At 42.1% G+C, this 19,714-nt stretch overlaps 1 protein-coding gene across 1 annotated transcript; it reads right to left on the bottom strand.

Moving 5' to 3' along the window:
* Nucleotides 1–2,241: 2,241 nt before the first annotated feature.
* LOC127692818 (UDP-glucuronosyltransferase 1A8-like) lies at nucleotides 2,242–3,144 on the bottom strand. The gene has a single exon (XM_052193415.1). It carries the CDS (start codon nucleotides 3,121–3,123, stop codon nucleotides 2,242–2,244), a length of 882 nt encoding a protein of 293 aa, XP_052049375.1. The 5' UTR covers nucleotides 3,124–3,144.
* Nucleotides 3,145–19,714: the final 16,570 nt, after the last annotated feature.

Here is a 19,714-nt window from a genome sequence, read left to right on the forward strand (position 1 = left end):
AATTAGTGATCCAGGGGGGAATGCAAAGCTCATTGTGGGTGGTGGCATCCCTGGGCATGTGGTCCTGGGTTCTATAAGAAAGCAAGCTGAGCAAACCAGGGGAAGCATGCCAGTAAGCAGCACCCCTCCATGCCCTACATATCAGCTCCTGCCCCAAGTTCCTGCCCTGTGTACATTCGTGTCCTGACTTCCTTTGGTGAGGAACAGCAATGTGGAAGTGGAAGGTGAATAAGCCCTTTCCTCCCCAACTTGCTTTGAGGTCATGATGGTTGTGTAAGAATACAAATCCTAAGACAGTTTGGAAGCAGTAAGTGTGGGACTCAGACTACTAAAGATACTAAAACCTAACAGGGAAGCAATGGATTAAAAGATGGTCCTACAAATGAGTGTGGCCAAACTGAGAGGCTGGAAGCAGACAGAAATAAACATGGAAACTTAAGGCCTGATAAAGAGTTCATGAACGAAGTACAAGGGCCTCCTCAAGTGATGGTAGTGAACTGCCGTCCTCAGCAGCCTCAGCTAAATTCAGGCACCTACACTGTGTGGGGTCAAGTTCTCAGAAAAATGTTGTCAGCCATAGAGTAATTGAAAACACTCACATATGGGCTGGCGTTTTGGGTTTGGGAATAGATTATATACTAAAATAGAGAAAGTTTTAAAGAAAAATCAAGGGTTAGGAAGTATGGCTGCCTTTCCAGAGGACCCAGGTTCAGTCCACAGTTCTCACATGGGGGCTCCCAGCCATCTGTAACTCCAGTTCCAGGGTATCCCATGCTTTCTTCTGGCTTCTGTGTGCACTACATTAATGTGGGGTTCATACAGTAAGGTAAAACTCCTTACACAGAAATATGCATACAAATTGAAAGATAAATAGTGAAGAAAAAGGTGCAGCACATATTTGGAGGGCTAAGTGTTAATGTTCCTGAAATCTAGAGGCTGGCAGTAAGCAATTGGAGAGATTGGGAAAAGGATGCCAATGTGTAAATCACCAAGGAGGAAATGCACAAATGTCCCAACTTCCTACTGAAAGAGCTAGTGAACACAGAAGCCTCCACACACAATGTTTCATCGCCAAAGTTCACAAAACTGTACAAGTTGGACAACATGCTGAGAAGCAGGTGGGAGGGGCATGGGAAACTCACACACAATAGCCAAGTGGTGAGCTGCTCAATGCTTGGAAAGCAGTTAACCAGATGCACTAAAATGTGCTGTGTGCATATCTAGCCCCAGGCACCCTGCCCCTGAAGCTCTGTGCTGTTGAAAAAAACAGCAGGATTAGGAAAGGCTCTGTATTTAAGAAAGATCTAAAGAGCTAGGAGATGGTGGTGTCTGCCTTTAGTCTGAGCACCACTGAGGCAGAGGCAAACACACTTCCTAATTTGAAGGAATTTGAAGTCAGGTTCATCAAGAGAGTGAATTCCAGGACAGCCAGGGGTACACAAACAGCCTGTATACAAAGCAAGCAAAAGAGAAAGAAAGGAAGAAAGCAAACAAGCAAAAAAGAAATACAGATAGAATCCACCCAACAAAGGGAAGAGCAAAGATCGACAGACAGATAGACTGCCTTATGGACAGACAGACAGACAGACAGAGACACAAGACTAAGTATAATGATTAGTCAAGTCTGGGATATTAAACATGTATCTACCTGCGTGAGTTAGAAACACAAAGGCACATTTAAAACAACACACTTGTCCTGGGAAGAGTCGGACAGGATGCAGTGGGCATTGAATTGCTCAAAATCCATTTAATATATGTATAAGTTTCTCAAATAAGAAAATTAAAACTACTTTTAAAAACCGTGATACATTTATTTGGTGATGACTATCAATTGCTGGAAAGTGAAAGGGGACAATGAGACACTTCTTCTTGTTCTAAAACACTGCATCTTGTTTTAAGGACACAGTTCTGGATGTTTACAAATGTGGACTATTTGTGAACTACCTCCCCAAACCTGGGTAGCACACAAAACTCCTGAGAGTGCTCCCTAAAAGGAGGACTGAGCAAGCCGCACCTTCATTTATTACGCTGTTTCTCAGTCTATTTGAGAAAGTAACAAAGAATGCAGCCTGGTGATTATGAGAATGTCAGCGGTATACATGCATGTCAACAAGCATGATGAAGGACTGCACCACTGCAATTCTGTTGGAAAGACAACAACAAAACCCAAAGAAGACAAACACAAATGACAAAGCACTGCTAGGTGAGGAATGGCATCATTATCTGAAGCTGACCCTCTCTTCACCTGCTTAAGGGAAGATGATGTACCTTGGAAAGTGGCTTTCCATGGTGGCAGTTGATCCCACCAACGTAAACCATGTTGGGCATCACAGGCCTGGGGAACTCCAGCACAAAGTCAGTGCGAAACATCCAAATGGACACTGGGCTGAAGAGGTCTCTCATAGTCACCGGGGTCTGCAGAACTTCAGAGGCAATTTCTACAGCAGTTTTGAAAAAATAGGGGCAAAATGCACGTTCCTTCAGGTAGGAGACATGGTTCCACACTCTCTCCTTGAAAGTCATGGTGTCTGTGAATTTTGAGAGAATTCTGGGGACATAAGAAGGAGGACTGGGGCACTGGGCACCATCATCCAGATAGTGGCAAAATATCCCCCCACTGAAGACCACAGACGGGAGAGAAAAGTACTTAGCAACAGTTAAGCCACACACATCGAAGGGATCCAGAAACACAGCATCAAAAGAAGTCTGCTTCAAGTACTCCACTAACTTCTTGTCCTTGAACAAACTCCGACAGTGTGAAAACAGCAATTCAAAGAAACCTTTGCCTGAATGCTTCAGTAGAGAAAACATTCCTATTTCCCGAGTTTTCCATTGGTTGTGAGCAAAAAACTTGAAGTGGTGGTTCAAATCTTCCAGAGTATAAGAAACAGAGTAAGTTTTCACTGTGAAATTCAGTGATTTTCCCAGGTGCCAACTCACCTCTGGGATGACTACCACCACCTCATGCCCTCTGTGGCTCAGCTTCTCTACAATCATCTGCATGGAGAACCAGTGGCTCCCATCCATGGGCACCACCAGCAGCCTGCCTGCCTGGGCCAAGCCAGAGGCCAGCAGCAGGCACACACACAGAGGAAGAGAGGCTTGAATATCTGCAGGAGCCATGGCCAAAGTGCATCCCAGGAGGACACATGGGCTGGGACTCTGTGCTCTGATATTTTGGGAAGAGGAAAGCTTATGGAAGCTAGAACACCTCTCCCCCCAGGAGGGTGTGGCCTCACAGTCATAACAATGAGTGACTTTTGAGAACAATGACAAAGGAGCCATTATTGTGATGCCTATTTGTTTGTTTTTCAGATAAGAAGGGCCTATGACCCTTTTCTTGGGCAGAATCACTTGAGCTTAGAATTAGTTATGAAGAAATACACTTGACTCTGTGTTCAAACATTTTCCCAAGAGGAAGCAAGAAATGGTCAATGAATCTCACATTTGTAGAATTGGTCTCAAAGTAAAATCTGGACAGTTTTTTTAGGCCACCACACTATATCCCACAGGATTTGCTGACTCTGCTTCAAAGGCCTAAGGGGAGGGTCCTTAGCATGGCCCTCAGAGAGGGAAACAACTCTGCAAGATGAGCATTCTGCTGGTCTCCGTACCACAGAAGGATTCTTGTTCTACATCAAAACTTCTGGAGAGCTGGCATATGCTAACATATGAAAGGCAACTATGGTGTGGGCCACTGCAGGTCCTGGTGGCATGTGACTGCCATCTCTTTTATTTTTCTCCCTTTCATGGGTTCAATGCAATGGTAGTCACATATTCTAAAAAGAAGTTGAAGCAGGACAGTGGTGGTGCACGCCTGGGAGGCAGAGGCAGGCAGAATTCTGATTTCGAGGCCAGCCTGGTCTACAGAGTGAGTTCCAGGACAGCCAGGGCTACACAGAGAAACCCTGTCTCAAAAAAACCAAATCCAAAAAAATCAAAAAATAGAAAATAAAAATAAAAATAAATCAGTCTGGCGGTTCCTCAGAAAACTGTGTACTACACATCTGGAGGACCCGGCTATACCACTCCTGGGCATATACCCAGAGGATTCCCTGGCATGCAACAAGGACATATGCTCTACTATGTTCATAGCAGCCTTATTTATAATAGCCAGATGCTGGAAAGAACCCAGATGTCCCTGAATGGTGGAATGGATACAGAAAGTGTAGTATATTTACACAATGGACTACTACTCAGCAATTAAAAACAATGAATTCATGAAATTCTTAGGCAAATGGTTGGATCTGGAAAATATCATTCTAAGTGAGGTAACCCAATCATAAAAGAACACACATGGAATGCAGTCACTGATAAGTGGATATTAGCTCAGAAGCTCTGAGTACCCAAGACATAATTCATATATCAAATGAGTCCCAAGAAGAAGGAAGGAGAGGTCCCTGGTCCTGGAAAGGTCTGATACAGCAATGCAGGGGATTACCAGGACAGAGAAGTGGGAGGGGTTGATTGGGGAACTGACAGAGGGAAGAGGGGGTATGGGAGTTATGGGGAGGGGGGAACCGGGAAAGGGAAAATCATTTCAAATGTAAACAAATAATATAGAAAATAAAAAAAATTAAAAATAAAATAAAAATAAAAATAAAGAGAAGTTGAGCCCTCTGTACTGGGATTCCCCAAGGGATCAGTGTAATTTTGTCCCACAGTCCCTTCAGCATTCCTTGAAATCAGGACATATGATTTCCTTGTGTAACCATCCTATTTACATAGTACCCAGCTATGGATTATCTGGAGAATAAACAGGTTGTCTTTAGACTCAAGTACATCGTGTAATTTTTCTATATAGTTTCATGGGAAACTTAGTAGCATATATCAGATAATAAAGCACACTTAGCAAGGAATCTTATAGCCATCCTAGGGGAGGGGTGACCCTTGTTAGTTCCAAAACATTGCCCTTTTTACCTTAAATGTCACCGTTAGCTGCGAGGTGATGGCACACACCAGTAATCCCAGCACTCTGGAGGCAGAGGCAGGTGGATTTCTAAGTTTGAGGCCAGCCTGGTCTACAGAGTGAGTTCCAAGATAGCCAGAGCAATACAGAAAAACCCTGTCTCAAAAAAAACCGAATCCAAAAAACCAAAAAAAAAAAAAAAGTCACTGTTAACAGATACACACTTAGTCATCTATTTACCTTGGTTACTGGGAAACACTCAGGTGATCATTTTTGAAGATGTAAAAACAGCTAATGTGCCATGTCTTTAATTCCAGTACTAGGGAGGCAGAGCCAGGTAGACTTGTGAGTTCAAGGCTTGCCTGGTGGACATAGTTAAGTTCCAGAACAGCTCAAGATATATAACAGAACCTCTCTCAAAATAAAATCAACCTGACAAAAAAATGGCTACTGTGACATCTATATGTTTCTGGTTACAAGAAGGCTTGGGCTCCAATCCTCCCACAGGAAATTAGATAACAACTCCCAAGTCCTCATTTTGAAACCCTAACAATTGAAAACAAGCCCACAATGCATGAATAGTTCAGAGAACTTAATGAAATTCAAGTAAAGTAAAAAAGAAAGAACAATTGTTTTGCTCAAATCATGTCACCCAACTCCTATTCCCAAAGCAGTGCTATACAGATAAGGAGACCATTTACGCTGAACATCAACCTGCTGGCAGACAGGTCAGCCAGTGCTCATAATACAATGTCCTTAGTGTTCCCAGAATTCCTAGGACTGCCCCAGTGATATCTCTGGTGGCTGAGGTATTACTAGGAGAAAGGACATAGTCATGCCACATGGGGTGAAATAGACTCAAACAAAGGAAGGAAAGTCACACTTACATAGCACCTTAGTATCACTTACCAGCTATGGAACCTGACCGAGATAACTACTAAATCCTAGTCCATCTACAAAACCAGCCTGGTCAGTCTTCACAGGCATAGGAAGACATTCGAGTTTACATCACTGTTTGCACCTCTGTGTTTCTAACACATCGCAGTACATCTGCCTTCCCTAAAAATACACAGAGCTGCATTTCTGGCCATTTCAAAACAGTGTGGGGGCTGGCAGTGATGGCTCGTCCTGGTTGTCACCTTGATCAGATCTTGAACCATGTAAGAACTAAGCTGCTGGCCAGACCTGTAAGAGCTTTTCTCCATCAATTAAGTGGAAAGGGGAAGAAAGTCCTATGTTGAATGTGATGGCGCCTTTAAGCGGCAGTTTGGGTAAATGGAATTCCCAGGGGGACATTTTGCTTTTGACCTCACTGCCATCAAGCTCCACTGGACAGTTTATCTATACTGTTGCTGACACTTCTGCTATATATCTTTACTGATATCAGACTTCAGCTTCACTGAGCTTTCAAAATTGACTGAAGACCAGTGGCCGTGTTGGGATTTCTAAGACTTCAATGACATCTTAAGAATAGGTAGGTACACTCTGTCATGGACTGAGCAGTAAGCAAGCTCCCAGACCCTGCAGAGTAAAGACAGTCATGATTACACTATCTGCAACGGACTGTGTAATCCATTGTAACAGCCCCCCTTTTAATATATATTCCTGCCATCAGGTTTGTTCCTACAGAAAACCCTTACTAATAAGGTATAATAAGGCAGATGTTTCATGCAGCTAGACCCCCTGGTTAATGATCCTGCCCATACAGGAAATCAGCCCAGTCCTATGGATCTCAGAGATCCAAAGGGCATATTTGTGTTTGGCCAGGGAAGTTGAGCAGTAGCCCCTTCAGTCAAGAAGACCTACCAACTGGCCCTGCACATGCCCAGTGATTTCCACCACCGTGCATCAGCAAAGCCTGCCAGCAGCCCTACAAGCATAGGCACTGAAGCAGTGTGCATCTTAGTCAAGTAGGAAGCTCACAAAAGCCCTCTGACTCAGAGATGCAGGGTGGAATAAATGACAATGGGTTGCACCCATGGAGAATGGGTCAAGAAGAATTCACAGAAGTAGGAATTTTCAACAAAAAGACATTAATAAGTATAAAGAATCAAGGACCTGTGACATACATGAAAAAAAACTAAGAGGGGGCACCAAAGAAACTGAGATCCTGAAATCACTAAGAAAATTCAGAACACAAATCATGAAAATGGTCAAGAAACTTTCAGAATATATCCCTGTCCCTGTCCCTGTCCCTGTCCCTCTCTCCTTCTCTCTCTCCCTCTCCCTATGCCTATAGAGCAGCATGTTGCTATCTATTACTTCTCCATCACTATGTCTGCCATGCCTACAGCCATGCTCCACTATAATGATAATACTCTCAGCCTGTGAAACTATAAGGAAACCCCCAATTAAATGCTTTCTTTCTGAAGAGTTGTCATGGTCAGGGTGTCTCTTCACAGCCAAAGAACAGTGACTAAGACAGGGAGGAAACAAATCACACAGAAGAGAGTCTGAAGACTACTCACTCTCAGCAGAATTCTCAGCACATTCCCCACAGCTCAGAAGAAAATAGAATGATATACTCAAGGTGTTGCAAGGGGTGGGGGAAGGGTACTAACGAACAATATTTTACCTTGCAAATTTGTTTTTTCACAATGAGCGAGAGGCAAGGTGTGGTACCACACGCCTGTAACTCCAGCAGTCCAGTTTGAGCTCAACCTAGGCCATACAATTAGATCTGGCTTGAAAAAAAACCAAAATAAAAACAGTGAATGATAGAGGATAAAACTTCCATAAACAACTGCTTAGGAGGTCACCAGTAGACCTGATGGACAGGTCCAAACGTCCTTTAACCTGATATACCACCAGCTGCTGACATCATAGCACAATGGTAAAGGCAGAAATGCCAGCAGCAACAACACTCCAGGCCTGTCAGGATGGACTGTGCAGTCGATTTACTCCTTCTATCAAGGATAAACTATGAAGCTATGAATAATGGGTGCCTACAATACGGTGAAAATTAAACACATCACAAAAGACTCAAATTCAGGTCTACAACATAAAATGGAATGTGGGTAAAACGCATGAATGTTGAGAGTAGTAAATGTTCTGTGGGAGCTTTGGAGTACTCTTTTGTAGATGAGCAGCACATGTGAGCAGACTTCACCATGAACTCCTGCATAAAACCACCAAAGCAAAACAGGCAACGACACCTTAGGAACTTCGAAGGTCATGTCTCCAAAATTTGAAGGCAAGTAATAGAATGGTAGTAATGCTGTACCTATTTAGAACTACCTTAGGGACTACAGAGGGTAGCACCGCCCCTGACCTGGTGGTTCTGGGTGCTGTGAGAAAACAGCTGAACAAGCTCTGAGGGGCAAACCTGTAAGCAGCTCCCCCAATGGCCTCTGCCTCAGCTCCTGCCTCCAGGATCCTCCCTTGAGTTCCTGCCCTGACTTCCTCAGTAATTTAAGCTGAAATAAACTTTTACCTCCTCAAGTTGCTTTTGATCATGGTGTTTTATCACAGCAATAGAAACCTTAATCAAGATCGTACCTATATCTCAAAACATGAATTTTTCTCCCTAAAATCTCAAAAAAAAAAAAAAAACAAAACGAATAATGCTCACTCTTCCCATTTCCGGACAATATAATATTAGAAGCTGTTGCCAAGTATATTATGCAAGAGAAATAAATACAGCATCCAAATAGAAGCAGAAGTGGAATTGCCAGTGCTTGCTGCTTTCATAATATAGAAATCCCCCAGACTCAAGATATTTCCTATCCATTCACATTGAGGCAGTGAGAGGCCAGTGACTGGAGGGGAGAGAAGAGAAGGACATAAGGGACATGAGGGGCAGAGGAGAGATGGGGGGAGGTGGAGAGCAGAGCAGAGTGGTGATGCGGATATCCAGACGGCTTCAGTGTATTTTTAGTGTTTTGGAGAGATTAGAAATATTGGGATAATACTTTATCATTGTAAATCGACATTATGTAATAGGGAGTTTTATATACGTAAGTATATTTGGTTAAGTATTAAAGTTTGAGTCATGATACACCTAGCTGCCAGCTAGGAAAAGGCAGCCTGCACAGGTGAGTCCAGCCCTGCAGAGCAGAGGATCCAGTCTGGAGGCCTCTGGCTAGAGCCTTCCGGTCTCTGCCTCTGGATCAAGAACACCCTTGGCCACAGCGTGCCATCTCCAAGCAGTGCTGGAAGCCAGCTATACATCCAGCAGCCAGTGAGGAGGAGACAGCCAGCACAGCCTGTATCCAGAGCTGATCGGGGCCACAGAGGTACACACGCAAATACAACTACAAGAGAGTCGGTCTTGGCTGCCCTCTTTGCTTCTGTGACTGTGCAACAGATTGGTAGGCAGGTCTCATTAGAGTAGAGGATCACTTGGGACACACTGTACCAGGACTCCACCTGCACCCAGGAACTCTGCAGCACCACAGCAATTTATGCCAGGAGAAAGCAGCTCACCCAGGGTTGCTGAGATAGGCCTATCTCACACACACAGGAAGGGCAAGCTCCAGCCAGTGACAGCAGGCCCAACTAACACTAGAGATAACCAGATAGCAAAAGGCAAATGTGGGAACGTTGCTAACAGAAATCAAGGCAATATGGCACCATCCAAACCCAATTCTCCCACAACAGCAAGTCCTGGATACCCCAGCACACCAGGAAAGCAAGATTTGGATTTAAAATCACAGGTCATGATGCTGATGGAGGGCATCATGGAGGGCTTCAAGAAGGACATAAATAACTCCCTTAAAGAAATACAAGAGAACACAAGTAAACAGCAAGAAGTCCTTGAAGAACTAAGGGAAAACACAACAAAACAGGTGAAGGAATTAAACAAAGCCATCCAGGATCTAAAGAAGGAGGTAGAAACAATAATGAAATCACAAAGGGAGACAACTCCGAACATAGAAAACCAGGAAAGAAGTCAGGGGTCATGGATCCAAGCATCAACAACAGAATACAAGAGATGGAAGAGAGAATCTCAGATGCAGAAGATACCATAGAAAGCACTGATACAATAGTCAAAGAAAATGAAAAATGCAAAAGGCTCCTGACCCAAAATATCCAGCAAATCCAGGACAAAATGAGAAGACTAAACCTAAGGATTATAGGCATAGAAGAGTGTGAACATTTCCAACTTAAAGGGCCAGTAAATGTCTTCAACAAAATTATAGAAGAAAACTTCCCTAACCTAAAGAAAGAGATGCCCATGAACATACAAGAAGCCTACAGAACTCCAAATAGATTTGACCAGAAAAGAAATTCATCCCATCACATAATAATTAAAACACCAGAAAGAAAATTAAAAGCAGTAAGGGAAAAAGGTCAAGTAACATATAAAAGTAGACCTATCAGAATTACACCAGATTTCTCACCAGAGACTATGAAAGCGAGAAGAGTGGGGGCAGACGTCATGCAGACCCTAAGGGAACACAAATGACAACCCAAACTGCTATATCCAGCAAATCTCTCAATTACCATAAATGGAGAAACCAAGGTTTTTCATGACAAAAACAAATTTACACAGTATTTTTCTACAAATCCAGCCCTTCAAAGGATAATGAATGGAAAACACCAACAAAGGGAGAGAAACTACATAAGAAAAAGCAAGAAAGTAATCTCCTTTTAACAAACCCAAAAAAAGATAACTACACAAACATAAAAATTACATAAAAACAGCAGGAAGCAACAACTATTCTTTAATATCTCCTAACATCAATGGATTCAATTCCCCAATACAAAGACATAAACTAACAGAATGGATTTGTAAACAAGACCCAACATTTTGCTGCATACAGGAAACGCATCTTAGTGTCAAAGACAAACACTACCTAAGAGTAAAAGGCTGGAAAACAGTTCTCTAAGCAAATGGTCCCAGGAAACAAGCTGGAGTAGCCATTCTAATATCAGGTAAAATAGACTTTCAACCAAATGTCAGCAAAAAAGATACAGAAGGCCACTTTTTACTTATCAAAGGAAAAAATCTACCAGGAAGAACTCTCAATTTTGAACATCTATGCTCCAAATACAAGGGCACGTGCATTCATAAAGGAAACCTTACTAAAGCTTAAAGCATACATCACACACCACACAATAATTGTGGGGGACTTAAACACCCTACTCTCTTCAATGGACAGATCAGGGAAACACAAACTAAATGGAGTCACAGTGAAACTAACAGAAGTTTTGAACCAAATGGACTTAATAGATATCTATAGAACATTTCATCCTAAATCAAAAGAATATACCTTCTTCTCAGCACCTCATGGTACCTTCTCCAAAATTGACCATATAATTGGTCACAAAACAGATCTCAACAGATATACGACAATTGAACTAATTCCATGCCTCCTATCAGATCACTATGGAATAAGGTCGTCGTCGTCGTCAATAGCAACAAAAACAACAAAAAGCCCATATACACATGGAAGCTGAACAGTTCTCTACTCAATGACACCTTGGTCAAGGAAGAAATAAGGAAAGGAATCAAAGACTTTTTAGAATTTAATGAATATGAAGGCACAACATGCCCAAATTTATGGGACACAATGAAAGCAGTGCTAAGAGGAAAACTCATAGCTCTGAATGAGACTACCCATACATTCTGTGAATTCTCCAGAGAAATTCATGGGTATTGTGTTAAAAGACCATTATCAAATACCCTTGGTAGGATGTAGAACACTGAACACAATTACATGCCTAGACACATACAGTCACACAGTTTCCTTCTCAATACACAGATATAACTCTATCTACAGTTTCTGTTCCCCAGCAACACAAACACTATATGTAAAATATGGCTGTCATATGGATATAATACGATAGACACATACAAGTTCCCAGGGTTATTTTTGTTTGTTTATGTCTGTGGTTGTATGGCATAGAAGCTGTTTATAAAGAACCTCCACATGTGAACATAGATGTGATTATGTGTCTAAGCATGGTGTGTGAATTCTTGTGTGAGACTGAGGGTTGTAGTGGTAGTGATGGTGATGTGGTGGTTTTTGTATGTGTGTGTAACTAAGTGCATGGGGTGTGCATGAGTGTGGCACATGACCAGATGGATTACTCAGCAACCCTACTTCTTGCCTCGTGATATATCAGAACATGATACAGAAACATGTCGATATAAAGAAAGTATTAAAAAATAGTAGTCTTCTTCACAAAATACAAAGACAGAAAGCTAGCAAATACTACCAATTATTACTTACAAAATAAGGTCGTTCAATGAAAAGATTGTAATCTGATAATTAAAGGACAAAGACGAGTCTGATAAGCTTTGGCTTGTGGCTCTAATTTATTGGCAAGCGAAATGTATAGAAAAGGACATCAAGTATCTTTATGACTTTGTTAAAGTGGTCCACTCTTTCAACACACATTCAATGTAGTACTTGAAATCTTAGCCAGACTGATAAGACAACTGATAGAGCTTAGGGATACAAATTGAAAAGGAAGAAGTCAAATTATCTTTACTTGCAGCTCATATAACAGTGTATATAAATGACACTAAAAATTGCACCAGGGAACTCTAATAGCTGATGAACATTTTCAGCAAAACTACCTCAGAAAATCAGTAGCCCTCTTATTTACACATGACAGACTGAGAAAGAAATCAGAGAAACAACATCTGTCACAATATCTATAAACAATATAAAATATCTTGATAACTCTAGCCAAGTCTTTGAAGAAAGAAATGAAGATGATATCAGAAGATGAAAAGATCTCCCATGCTCATGGATCCTCATGATTATAATAGTTAAAAATGATCCCCCTACCTGAAACAATTAGTAAATAGGCACAAAGCAATTCTCTAACCCAGAAGAAGTTACATACACAATAATATAAACAACAAGTCACAGCTCAATAATGAATTACTTTTTATATTGTCCAAACCAAGGGCTCTCCTCATGTGCAAAAGAATATATAATATACCTTGGAAAGTGGCTTCCCCTGGAGGCAGTTGATCCCACCAACAAAGACAATGTTGGGCATCATGAGTCTAGGGAAGTCCAACATAAAGTCAGTGCATAACAACCAAATGGACACTGGGCTGAAGAGGTCTGTCATAGTCACCAGAGTCTGCAGAACTTCAGAGACAATTTCTTCAGCAGTATTTAAATAATAGGAGCAAAATGCACATGCTTCAAAGTAGGAGAGATGATTCCACACTTTCTCTAGGAAAGTCATGGTGTCTGTGTATTTTGAGAAAAGTCTAGGAACATAAGACAGTGGAATGGGGCACTAGGCACCCTCTTCAAGAAAGTGGCAAAATACACCTCTTGCAAAGACCACTGATGGGAGTGACAAATATCTGGCAACAGTTAAGCCACACACATGGAAAGGATCCATAAACACAGCATCAAACAAAGTCTGTTCCAAGTACTCCACTAACTTCTTGTCCTTGAACAAACTCCTACAGTGTGAAAACAGTAATTCGAAGAAACCTTTGGCTGAGCCTGTCAGGAGAGAACGCATACTTTGTTCTGGAGTTTTCCATTGAGTGTAAGAAAAATACTTGAACTCACAGTCCAGATCCTCCAGAGTGTGAGAAATTGAATATGTCTTCACTGTAAAATTCTGTGATTTCCCCAGCTGCCAACTCACCTCTGGAACAGCTACCACCACCTCATGGCCATTGTGAATGAGTTTCTCCACAACCATCTGCATGGTGAACCAGTGACTCCCATCCATGGGCACCACCAGCAGCCTGCCTGCCTGGGCCAAGCCAGAGGCCAGCAGCAGGCACACACAGAGAGGAAGGGAGGCTGGGAAGTCTGCAGGAGCCATGGGAGAAGTGCAGCCCAAGGCAATCCAGCTGCTGGGGTCTGTGCTCTCCTACCACTCTAGCCCAAGTGTGAGCCAGAGAGAAATCTCTGCCCTCAGGAGGGCATGTACTTACACAGCAGTCCCAGACAATGATTTACTTGGAGAACAAGAAAATAGGTTGCTCTGTACACAATGACAGCAAGGTTCCCAGTGTTGAAGACAACACACACACAACTCTCTGAACATGGAGAGCTGGAGCTGGGGCCTACATAGAACCTTTACCCCCATGCTCAGGTGTCTGACATGCAAAGGTGTGCTGCAGGACACCAAAGGGAAAGGAAACATCAACCCAACCACAAACTGTTTTAACCTACAATCTGTCTTGACTATAAAATATGTTAGACCAATGGAGCAAACCTTGTGAGATGAATCAACCAATGTCTGGTTTGACTTAAGGCCCACTCCATGAGATGGAACTCACACCTGACACTGCTTGGGTCTAGATAGTCTCACGAGCTAAGAGAAAACCAATTACATCTGGACTCTTTACAAAAGAGGTAACAATAAAATGACTCCCACTGGTATTCTCTTCTACTCATGGTCAGGGTCTTCTTTAGACATCAGAATAGCTGCTTCCTCTTGCAGCAGATGGGAACAAACACAAAGACCCACAGCAAGACAGTTCAGAGAGACAGACCCTGGAATACACAGTTCCAAGGAGATGTCTCCATTAAATCCCTTCCCTCAGAGCTCAGGGAACTCCAAGGAACAGGAGGCAGAAAGAATTGGGGAGAAACAAGGCACAGATGGCACCAGAAAAAAGACTTCTAAAATAACTCAGCAAAGCTCTTGTGAACTCACAGACAATGAAACAGTATACACAGGGCCAACATGAGTTTGCTCCAGGTCTTCTACAGATGTACTATAGTTTTTAGTTTACTACTTTTACAGAACTCCTGAATGTGTCAACAAGCTTTTTCTAAATTCTTATATATGAGTATAGTATGATTCTTATGTTGATTTTCCAATTGACATGTCATATTTCGACAAGATGGTTTCTGTTTTACCTTCTTATTGTTTTTCCTTAAAAAGAAGAAGCTCACAGACATTCCATCCCACCTATCATATCAATAACTTTTGAATTTGGGCAAACTGTATGCATACTCTTATAGAAGACAACCTATAATAGGTACACCTATGGAGAACCACAAACAAATATTGTGAGCTACTCCAAGTCCTAATATGTTTTTTCAGTGTTTACAAAAGCATTCAAACACAACCTGAAGGGATTTTCTTCCTGTCATTGTTGTTGTCTCTCTTTAAATTCTAGGTAATAATACATATTATCCAGTGGCATTATGGGATTTTTCAGAGGTGTGTTGCTTGTATATGGTCATCCCTTTCCCCTGCTGCCCAGCCTTGCCTCCATATGTTCTCTTCCTGCCCCTGGATAGTCCTGCTTCTGCTTTGATGTAATATGCCTATCATAACCATCTTTGTTCCTACTCATGAAAGTTTTCTTGTTCCTCCCCTATCTAATTTGATTGTACCTTGGAATTTATATACAATTATGCCACAGCTGTACAAATCCATATCAATGAGACACCTATATAGAATTATTCCCCCAATTAGTGAGTAGATACAAAGCAATTCTCTAACCCAGAAGAAATTACATACACAATAATATAAACAACAATTCACAGCTCGACAATGAATTACTTTTGTATTGTCCAAACCTAGGGCTCTCCTCATATACAAAAGAATATATAACATACCTTGGAAAGTGGCTTCCCATGGAGGCAGTTGATCCCGCCAATAAAGATCATGTTGGGCATCACAGGTCTGGGGAAGTCCAACACAAAGTCAGTGCGCAACAACCAAATGGACACTGGGCTGAAGAGGTCTGTCATAGTCACTGGGGTCTGCAGAACTTCAGAGGCAATTTCTTCAGCAGTTTTGAAAAAATAGGGGCAAACTGCACTTTCTTCAAGGTAGGAGAGATGGTTCCATACTCTCTCCTGAAAAGTCATGGTGTCTGTGTATTTTGATAAAAGTCTAGGAACATAAGAAGGAAGACTTGGGCACTGGGCACCCTCTTCAAGGTAGTGGCAAAATATACCTCGTGCAAAGACCACTGATGGGAGTGACAAATATCTGGCAACAGTTAGGCCACACACATCAAAAGGATCCAGAAACACAGCATCAAAAGAAGTCTGCTCCAAGTACTCCACTAACTTCTTGTCCTTGAACAGACTCCTACAGTGTGAAAACAGTAATTCGAAGAAACCTTTGGCTGAGCCTGTCAGGAAAGAATGTACACTTTGTTCTGGAGTTTTCCATTGAGTGTAAGAAAAATACTTGAACTCATGGTCCAGATCCTCCAGAGTGTGAGAAATCGAGTATGTCTTTACTGTACAATTCAGTGATTTCCCCAGCTGCCAACTCACCTCTGGGATAACTAAAACCACCTCATGGCCATTGTGAATGAGTTTCTCCACAACCATCTGCATGGTGAACCAGTGACTCCCATCCATGGGCACCACCAGCAGCCTGCCTGCCTGGGCCAAGCCAGAGACCAGCAGCAGGCACACGCAGAGAGGAAGGGAGGCTGGGAAGGCTGCAGGAGCCATGATAAATCACAGCCCAGAGCAGTCCGGTCACTATGACTGAAGGCTTTTCTAATAGAGCAGGTTAAAAAGTAGAGGCACAAAACCTACTGCAGTGGACACATGTATTTAAATGTTTACAAATGAGGTTAAAAATCAGTGTTAATGATTTACTCAAAAGAGTAATAATTAATTAACTGCAATGACTGACATATCTTTCGTGTGCTCTCCAGATAAAAAGGGTTATGATCTTTGCTTACGAAAGATCATGAACTCTATTGCAGAAACAGTTTGGAATGGATTGTGAAACAATGCATTGAAATTTGATAATTAAGAAAAAGTAAAGGGGCTTCCACAACCAGAACATCCTCATTTATACATCATAAGAAAGGAAGCTAAGAGTGACAGACAGTGAGCATCACCAAGAAGATGTAGAGAGTGCTGGAGGTCACACAGAAACAGGACCCTCCTGCAAGGACACATTTTGCTAGAAAGGACATGCCAGGTCTCAAATCAACCCTATGTTACTTTTGATTCTATGGATCTGAGCTTTTAGGAGTCTTGACTGATAGGTCCTGAGCCTTGAGACTCTGCCCTGTTATAGGACTCCAGTAAGCTAATAAGCCAACAACAGTCCCTGTCAAAATAGCAAACATTCACCATGTTAGGTATTCATGAGAAAGTTTCTTTTCTTTTGAGCAACATTTCTAAGACAGAATGACTTCTATTTCTAAGCCTGGCTTTTAGACTGTCATCTAAACAGAAGGAAGAAGATGAAGAGCACCTGAGCCTCTTAGTGATGAGGGTCAGATTACTCCAGAAACAATGGCCAGGGGTGGTTCCTTTTCTAGTAACAAGTGGGTCTGGAGCCCAGGACTTGAACCTTTCACCACAGTTCCTGGAGGGACTGATGGACTAAGTCCTGGTATTGAGTGAGTCAGGACATAATGACTGTGTAACAGAGTGTGTTTTTAATGGGGACTCTAATCACTTATTGTTCCAAACAGGAGTCGTGATAACTCTTCGACTTAGGTGTACAACAGGGATGCTTGAGTGATTGGCTCACCACAGTGTAGGCATAGCGCTCCACTCACCTCAGGCACCAGGGAAGTGTGACATCTATGGAGAGACTCTCAGAGTAAGGTTGTAATGATTTCAACAGATATAGTAAGAGTTTCATGGTATAAACTTTTCTATACTATCATGAATTCTCTTTAAGTCAATTTCCATGTATGGTATAAAGGTATAATTCCGTGTCTTCCCATGTGTACATTCATGCATGAGCTCGAAATCTATTCAATAATCCACCATTTACAAATTGAGCGGCTTAACACCAGCAGAAAAAAATGATCAAACTATGAGTGGATTTATCTTGTTATCTCTGATACTATTCCACTGGCTTTTCCCCCATTGGTTAGTTTATTTCTTTATCCTGATTGGAGCTTCCCCTACCACCTCTACTCCCAGTCCTCCCCTCTCCCCTCCTCTCCCTTCCTTCTAAGTTCCCTCCAATTCTCCTCAGAGAAGAGACTTTCAAAGGGAGGAGGCTTAACTAAAATAGAAACGTGGGGTGGATGGGGGGAAGAGTTCCATAGAAGACTGGTTGAGGAATGGGAACAAGAGTGATCAGGGGTGGGGAGGATGGTGAGAGAGGACAGGAATAGGTAGGGGTATCTCTGGAACAGGGATTCAAATGAGAGAGGGGAGTATCATCCCACAACCACAACTCTGACCCATAATTGTTCCTGTCTAAAAGAATTACAGGGATGGAAATGAGAGGAGCCTACGGGAAAAAAGGTCCAGAGACAGGCTGGAAGTGGCAAGGTGTGGTCCCAAGGCCTAACACTATTACTGAGGCTATGGAGTGCTCACAAAAAGGGACCTAGCGTGACTGCACTACGGAGGCCCGACAAGCAGCTGAAAGAGTCAGATGCACATATTTGCACCCAACCAATGGACAGAAGCAGCTGACCCCTGCTGTTGAATTAGGGAAGGCTGAATGAAGCTGAGGGTGACCCTGTAGGAGGACCAGCAGTCTCAATTCATCTGGACCCCCAGGATCTCTCAAACACTGAATCACAAAACAGGCAGCATGCACCAGCTGATGTGAGGCCCCTAGCACACCTACAATAGAGGACTGCTAGGTCTATGTTCCTCAAGAGATAACACACCTAACCATCAAGAGACTGGAGGCCCTGGGGAGTTTAGAGACCAGGTGGGCTGGGGTTAGGGACATCCACGTGGAGATAGGGGGAAGGGAGGAGATATGAGATGTGGAACAGATGGGGAGAGGTCGGGTGGACAGGGGTTGGCCGGGTGAGGAATAAAATATGGAGTGAATAAAAATAATCAATTAAAAATGATAAAAGAAATGACCAAAAAAAAAGGTAGCAGTTAAACAGAAGACAGGTATTTCAGGATGTTTGGCATATTACTGTCCATCATGAAACATGAAGCAAAAGCTCAAATGTTTATTGTTATTAATTGGTTGAAAACAGGAAGATTTTAAGGCAGTAAAATCTTTAGGGCAAATCTATAAGCATTACCTGTGAAGATATCTGTGATCTGTGATCTTGAAATGGACAAAGTAATGGACACTATTCACTACCAATCACTATATTATATTTTGATAAAAGCAATAGGAACTGATGCACTCCACGCACACATACATTTCAAAATGATTTCAAAGAATTCTTTAAAGCAGCATAATTATCATCTAAGCACTTCGGTAAAAGCAGAACCCAGAGATGGATTTAAAAAATGATATGAAGAGATTGGAATGAAACCAGGATTTTTTAAAACAATCTGAAAATTATAAGTAACTAATTCACCTGTAGATACATATATACCAATGATGGCAATGTTATATGACTTGGTAACTTTAATTATGTAATATGGCAAAAAGTAACACATTGAGCCAGAAACTGTCTAAGTAAGAAACATACATGACAAACAAGAGGTTAATAAGAAATGTTTCCTTCATAGTATCCATAGCCAGGACACATGTCCTATGCTAAGGGACAGATAACACACCTGAGACAGTGACTTTCTCTGGTAACAATTGATACCACCATGAAGACCATGTTGAGCATCACAGGCCTGGAATAGTCAAAAGGAAAGTCTGTACACACCTACAAAATGTATATTTGTAGAGACTATTGTCTCAGAGAATTAGAGAATTTCAGTCATGATTTCTATGATAAAGAATTGTTCAAGCAAAAAGGAAAAATAATTCAACACTCCTTCTTTGAAGAGAGAAAACCCTTGTATCTGGGAGGTAGGAGGGAAGCTTAGAAACAGGGGAAACTGTAGTGGGTTGGCCTGATGCTGTTTGTATTCTAGTGCTAATACTGGTTCCTCCAGAAGTGTTTGCTATCACTAACTCATGTGATGCCATGAGAACTTTCACCCAGTTGGACTGGTCAACTGTGATTGGGCAGCGGAGAGGAAAGGATGGATTGGAGGC

Source organism: Apodemus sylvaticus, chromosome 9 (genome assembly GCF_947179515.1).
Source record: "Apodemus sylvaticus chromosome 9, mApoSyl1.1, whole genome shotgun sequence".
In the NCBI taxonomy this organism is placed as follows: domain Eukaryota; kingdom Metazoa; phylum Chordata; class Mammalia; order Rodentia; family Muridae; genus Apodemus; species Apodemus sylvaticus.

Bases quoted from the DNA above. Each gene is read 5' to 3' on its own strand.
- LOC127692818 (XM_052193415.1), bottom strand. From the start codon at position 3,123: ATGGCTCCTGCAGATATTCAAGCCTCTCTTCCTCTGTGTGTGTGCCTG.